A 7,062-nucleotide genomic window follows, 5' to 3' on the forward strand; every position below is an offset into this window, starting at 1 on the left:
TGTTGGAACAAAAGTTTCCAAAGCCTAAGTCTGGCTGAGGAAGAGACCCCATGGGGAGGTGTGACTCTTCTCTGGCAGTCTCCCACCTGTCGTAGGCACAGAAGCCCTCCTCCCATCTAGCATCTAGCCTGGAATTCCAACCCGTCTCTTCAAGGGTTGCCTTTAGGCAAATGCTCAGAGCTGGCAGGAAGGGGGAAGCTCCAGGGAACATTTTACCAAAAGTCGGGAGCCAAGATGAGGAGCCTCAACAGTGAGGACTGAGAGGTTCGCCCACTCCAAAACAAAGGAGAACAAACAGAATCCCTGACATTCTGTGTGCACAGGGAGACTGCAGGCAGGGCTGTCAGCCTGCGCATATGCCTCCTCATTTTCAACTCTGGGGTCACAGTGAGGTGGGGATCTTGGTTTGACAGGAAGACTCAGGTCATTTCCATGCCGAAGTCAAGGTGATGCTCCTGAGGATTGACAGCAAACTTCATAAGCACAGAAGACACCGAGGTCCAGCCCTTTTCTGCACCTGTTGTCATCCCTAGAGGGCTCTGGGGCATAGTGAACAGAAGTGATAGACCCTGCCTTCCACGGTGGGTGGGGAGGATCTCAGGGAAGTCAGGACCTTGGTCTGAGGTGGCCAGAGTCAGGTCAGCAGAGGGAGGCATCTCGGGCCATGCCAGGAATCAGGGTATGGATCTTAGGGGAGTTCTGGGGGGCCCCCATTGCAGACAGGGATCACTCCAGAAACTGTCAGCCCAGATTCCTGGTGAGGCTGTCAGACAGAGGTCACCCCCCTCTTCTTTGTCTCTGGGAACCCTGGCCTGAGAAATAGCAACCTCGGGTCAGAAGGGAGAAAGTAGAGACTGCGAGGAGTAAATACAAACACCTTGAGAAGGGTTGACAGTACACCCATCCCAGGCAGAAGGGGCCAATCACAAAGCTGCCCTGCCCCTGCCGTCGGTCCTGGTAAAGGCCCCGGATGTGACAGTTGCTGATTTCCGCCTTGGCGGCTGAGCGAGGTGAGGCCTTCGCTGAGCAGGTGGACTCAGGTCAGGAGAAGAAAGAGTGCCAGGCCCTGCCACACGACAAGGTGAGGACCCTGAGAGAACTAAGGGGGATTCCGAAGCCCGCTCCCTTAGGGGAGGATTCTCAGAGGCGCGCGTCCCTTCCTGAAAATGGGGCCCCGGCCTAAGAAAACTTCTTCAGAAGGGAGGGGCCCCAGGCGCTGTCAGGAGTAAATACGCACACCTGGAGGAGGATTGGGGTTCCCTCGCACAGAGAACACAGCGACTCCCCGGAATGCAGCTCCCCCCAGCCTTCGGAGGCCCGGGGCAGGGTCCCCGGATGTGGTGGTTCCTCACTTCCACCTTGGGGTCTGAGGGAAGCGAAGCTTCCTCTGAGGGGGGCGGACTCCTATCGAAAGAGGGAGGGGCCCCAAGATCTGCCAGGCGGCTCGGTGAGGGCCCTGACAGAAATAAGGGCGATCCCCCCCAGACGCAGAGCAGCTCCCAGAAACCCGCCCCTGCTGTCAGCCCTGTGAGGGCCAAGCAGAATTCTCAGAAGTGCCCTTCCGCCCCTGAAGGTGGGGCCCTGGCCTGAGCAAAGCATCGTCAAAAGGGACGAGCCCGGGGTGCTGCCAGGAGTAAACATGAATGCCTGGAGGAGAACGGAGGTTCCCTCACCCCAGCCCCAGAGCACAGCAGGCCCCACAGAAGCCAGCTGCCCTCCTGCCCCTGCTGTCAGCTGTGGGAGGCCCGGCCAGGGTCCCCGGAGTTGTTCTTTCCTGACTTCCGCCTTGGGGTCTGAGGGCGTGAGGGTTTATCTGAGGGAGGCAGACCCTGGTCAAAAGAAGGAGGTGCCCAGCATCAAAGTGAGGACGCTAATGCGGGGCCTGAGTGGATGTCCCGGCCCAGACAGGTAAAGGACACAACTGAACCCCATCTCTGTCGTTGGCAGTGGGACGGCCAGGTTGGGACTTTCAGAGGTCCCCCCCCCCCACTTCGGTGTCAGGGATTCTCAAGGAGATTGAGGCCTTGGGCGGTGGGAGGCATCCTCAGGGCAGCAGAAGGGTGCAGAATCTGGCCCTGTACGGAGTAAATATGAATACCTCGAGCAGAATAGAGGTCCCTTCCCCCAGAGAATACAGGGGTCCTCAACAGAATCCAGCTCCCCTTTTCCCCTGCCCCTGCTGTCAGCGCTGGGAGACCCCCTGCAGGCCTGTCAACCTGAGGCTCAGCCTCACTCCCACCTCTGTTGTCTCAATGATGTAGTGGTCTTGGTTGGAAGGGTCAGCCGAGCGACGAGACCCAGACCCTGCCAAGCCTCAGGGTGAGGATGCTTGAGGAGGTATTAGGAGACTTTCCACGCCAGATTGGGGGCCACATCCCACAGAAATCTGTCCCTGCCATCAGCCCTGGGAAGCCCCAAGCAGGCGTGGCTGGATGTGATGCTTCCTGACTTCTACCTTGGGGTCTGAGGCAGGTGGACTCAGGCCAGCAGAGGGAGGACTTGCGGTGGCTGCCAGGTGTCACGGTGTGGACCCTGAAGGAGAACTAAGGGAGCTTCTCATCCAGACAGGGATTCACAGAGCCCCACTCCTACTGTGTGCACTGCAGATCTTGGTAGGATTATCAGTCAGAAGCTCCCTTCCCCTCATGTCCTCCTCGAGGGTTTCATAGAGATGGAGGTCTTGGCCTGAGTAAACCAGCCTCAGATCAGCAGAAGGGAGTGATCCCACTCCCTATTCCGTGTAAATATGAATAGCTTGAGGGAACTGAGGTTACCTGCCAACCCAGGACACAGCAGTGCCCTGAGAATCCAGTTCCACTGTGCCCTTTTATCAGTCCTGGGAGGCCCAAGGCACGGTCCCTGGATGTGGTGTTTCCTGACTTCGGCCTTGGCGTCGGAGGTGAGGTGTTGTTAGAAGTGGGTAGACTCAGGTCAACAGAGGGAAGGGTCCCAGGCCCTGATGGGCTTCAGGGTAAGGACACTGGGGGGGGGGGCTTTTGGGACCTCCCATCCCCGACAGAGGTTAAAGGCACCCCACAGAAATCCTTTCTACCCTTGGGAAACTCTGGGTAGGCCTGTCAGGCAGAGGCCCTACTCATTTCCAGCTTGGGGTTTCTCAAGGGTGTGAGGCCATTTGAATAAGGGTATCCACTATCCCGGAACATACCAGTCTCGATCCTGCTGTCAGCCCTGGGAGACTGCAGGTTTGTGTGGCTGTATGTGGTGCCTCATCCTTATTGTCTCGTTGGTCTCTGGAAGTGAGGACATTGCTCTGACAGAGACGACTTCAGGTCAGGAGAGAGCCACATCAGGTCAGCTCAGGGAGCAGTATCAGGCTCTTCCAGATGTCAAGGTGAGGACCCTAGGTGAGGACTGAGAGGACCCCCAACCTAGGAGAGCTGGGGCCCCCAGTTCCACCATGCCCTTGCTGTCAGCCCTGGCAGGCTCTGGGGCAAGGGGTCTGGATGTTGTGTGCCCTCATTTTTGCCTGGTGGTCTCCGGGAGGTGAGGGCCTAAGTCTGAGGTGGCTGGATACAGTTCGACATAGGAAGGGGTGGGAAATGGACTTGGCCCACTGGTTAGGGCGTCCGTCTACCACATGGGAGGTCCGCGGTTCAAACCCCGGGCCTCCTTGACCCGTGTGGAGCTGGCCCATGCGCACCGCTGATGCGCACAAGGAGTGCCCTGACACACAGGGGTGTCCCCTGCATAGGGGAGCCCCACGCGCAAGGAGTGCGCCCCGTGGGGAGAGCTGCCCAGCGTGAAAGAAAGTGCAGCCTGCCTAAGAATGGTGCCACCCACACTTCCCGTGCCGCTGACGACAACAGAAGCGGACAAAGAAACAAGACGCAGCAAATAGACACAGAGAACAGACAATCGGGGGGGGGGGGGGATTAAATAAATAAATAAATCTTTTAAAAAACATAGGAAGGGGTCATAAGCCCTTACAAGAGCCAACTTGAGGCCTGAAGGGACCTCCTCCACGAGAACAGATAACGACCCTATCTCTCCCTGCTTCTGCAGTCAGCCATGGAATGACCCGTGGCCTGGTGGTTAGATGTGGCTTCCCTCACTTCCTCCTCTGGGGTTCCATGGCGATGAGACCTTTGTCTAAGTCAGTAGATGGAGGGGTCCTAGGCCCTGCCAGGTGTCTAGGTGAGGGCTGAGATGCCCTGCTCCCTATTCCAGGAAAAAGGGCCTCCTACAGAGTTACATCAGTCTTTGCTGTCACCGCAGGGGAGGCCCTGGGCAAGTGAGGCCAAGTACAGCATCCCCTTGCTTCTTCCTGCTTGACCTCAGGCATGTCAGCTCTTATTCTGAGGGTTTGCCTCAGGTCAGCAGAGGGGTGAGGCCCAGGCCCTGCCAGGGGAAAGGTGAGGACCCTGAGTGGACACTGAGGGGACCATCCAGAAGAGTGAGGACCTCACTGAGTCCAGCCCTGCCCCTCCTGCCAGCACTGTGAGGCACGGGTCTGTGCTTGCAGTCTGCAGCCTGAAGTGTCCCTGTAGTCCTGCAGTTCTTTTCACAGGGGCTCAAGAAAGCAGGAGCTGAGGGACTTGGCCTGAGGTACACATCCTCAGGTCAACAGAACAGAGAAGGCCCAGGCATTGCCAGGAATCAAGGTAAGGCCCCTGAATGTGTATCAGAAGGCCCCACACTCCAGAAGGGTGCAGACCCCACAGTACCTGACCCCACTCACTTTACTGTCAGCCCTGGAAGCCTCAGGCTGTGTCGGCAGGCTGTACCCTGAGGAGCTGTCTCATGTCCTCCTTCAGGTTCTTAAGGAGCAGTCTAACCAGGAGCACTACCTAACGGAAGACCTGTAAGAGTCACCAAAGTTGAGTTTCTCACCTGCTCCCTTTCCCCCGCAGGCCTGTAGCCCCTCTCGCCCACCCTCCTGCCTGCCACCCCTAACAAGAGTCATCATGCCACGCAGACAGAAGAGTCAGCTATGCAAGCTTGAGAATATCCTTCAGGCCCAAAGGAAGAAACAGCGCCTGGTGGGAGCACAGCTTCCTACAGCTGAAGAGAAGAAGGCCTCCTCCTTCTCTTGCTTTCTCTCTCCTCTGATCCCGGGCACCCTGGCCAAGGTGCCTGCGGCTGGGACAGCAAATACTCTCCAGGGTCCCCAAAGAGCCTGCTCCTCCTCCACTGCCATCGCAGCCACCCCACTGAGCAAATCAGGTGAGGGCTCCAGCAAGCAAGAAGGAAAACGTCCAAGCACCTCTCAGGCCCCACTAGACCCATCTAGTGATGTGCTCTATAAGAAGGTGGGCAGTTTGATGCAGTTCCTGGGCATCAAGTATATAACGAAGGAGCCCGTCACCAAGGCAGATATCCTGAGGAGCGTCATCAAAGAGTATAAGGATCACTACCCAGTGATCTTCAAGGCAACTAGTGAGTTCATGGAGGTGGTCTTTGGCATTGATGTGAAGGAAGCAGACCCCAGCGGTCACTCCTACGTGCTCACCAACACACTAAACCTCACCTACAACAAGATGCTGAGAGATGAGAGGGACATGCCTAAGACAGGCCTCCTGATTCTCATCCTGGGCCTGATCTTCATGGAGGGCGACTGCGCCCCTGAGGAGAAGATCTGGGAGGTGCTGCATATGATGAAGGTGTACGACGGGATGCAGGATATCGTCTATGGGGAGCCCAGGAAGCTCATCACCCAAGATTTCGTGCGGAAGAAGTACCTGGTGTACCAGCAGGTGGCCGGCAGTGATCCTCCACGCTATGAGTTCCTGTGGGGTCCAAGGGCCCATGCGGAAACCAGCAAGATGAAAGTCCTGGAGTATTTCACCAGGATCAATGGCATCGGTACCAGTACCTTTCCAACCCTGTATGAGGAAGCTTTGAGAGATGAGAAGGAGAGAGCCTGGTCGAGAATTATCACCAGGAGTCATGCTACTGCCATGACCAGTGCACTCTTTAGGGCTATATCCAGCCGCATCTGAATGAGATAGATTCTGCATTTGAAGAGGGCGTTCCTTGTTCTAAGTAGTGTAGGGCCAGTAGTGTAGGGGCTAGAAGGAAGATAGTATATAGCATCTAATGTTCCTCTTCTGTATGGGTGACCTAAAGGTTTATTTTCTTTTCATTTTTATATTTTTCAAATGTTGTTCCTTTTAATAGAAGGTTTGTTAGCTTCAGAATCTAAGTTCATGAATGACATTGTTTACACATTTATTGTCATTTTTCAAGTATAAGAATAAGACTTGCTATTTTGTAAGACAAATTGGGAAACCTTCCATCTTATTTTGGGATCTGGGAAAAGATAACATGGCATTGGAATAAGAATTTCCATGCAAATGTGAAATGGCCCAGCAGTAAAATAAATGGGATCAAGAAATAGAGGAAAAAACATGAAAGTTGGTTAATGTTTCAGTTCCCATATTCTTTTTAGGTTGCTGTTCTGTAAAAGAAAAAATATTTACTTGGGTATTCTTGGCTTATTCAAGAGTGTAAGAGAAATAACATTTTAATAAAGGAAAACCCCTGCTCACTGGCTCATTTTTCGAGTATCTGTTCCTGGAAGACAATGTTGGGGGGGGGGGCGAGGGTGGGAGTGAGGACTCAGATAAGCAAGACGTGCCCTCTACCCATAGCAGGGCAGAGTTTAGGAGAGCCTCTCCGCTAAGGTCCAAAGAATAAGTACAAAGAAGTGAGGAGGTGGGAGTTAAGTGTAAGTGGCCTGAGCCAAGGTGTTTTGCAGCTTTGGGAAACTGCAATTCCTTCTGTGGGAGGTACTTTTAAGTTAAGCCGGGTGATGGCAGGGGCCACTCTCAGATGGTGTGACTTGGAGGTAAGCTAAAAACATGGACTGGACTCCCGTGCCGCTGACGACAACAGAAGCGGACAAAGAAACAAGACGCAGCAAATAGACACAGAGAACAGACAACCAGGGGAGGTGGGGAGTTAAATAAATAAATAAATCTTTACCCAAAAAAAACACGTACTGGAAAACCCCTGCTAGCAGTCAGTTGCTAGTCTCTACTCGCCCACGGAGCAATCTCCACCTACAGCAGGTATGGAAGGTGTCCTGCGCTCTTGTCCTGG

General features: G+C 54.6%; 1 protein-coding gene across 1 annotated transcript; it reads left to right on the top strand.

Moving 5' to 3' along the window:
• The first annotated feature begins 1,021 nt into the window (after positions 1-1,021).
• Positions 1,022-6,034, top strand: LOC101433357 (putative MAGE domain-containing protein MAGEA13P). The gene is made up of 2 exons (XM_004483118.2): positions 1,022-1,081; positions 4,872-6,034. Exon 2 carries the CDS (start codon positions 4,926-4,928, stop codon positions 5,958-5,960), a length of 1,035 nt encoding a protein of 344 aa, XP_004483175.1. The 5' UTR covers positions 1,022-1,081; positions 4,872-4,925; the 3' UTR covers positions 5,961-6,034.
• The last annotated feature ends 1,028 nt before the right edge of the window (positions 6,035-7,062 follow it).

Source organism: Dasypus novemcinctus, chromosome X (genome assembly GCF_030445035.2).
Source record: "Dasypus novemcinctus isolate mDasNov1 chromosome X, mDasNov1.1.hap2, whole genome shotgun sequence".
Lineage (NCBI taxonomy): Eukaryota > Metazoa > Chordata > Mammalia > Cingulata > Dasypodidae > Dasypus > Dasypus novemcinctus.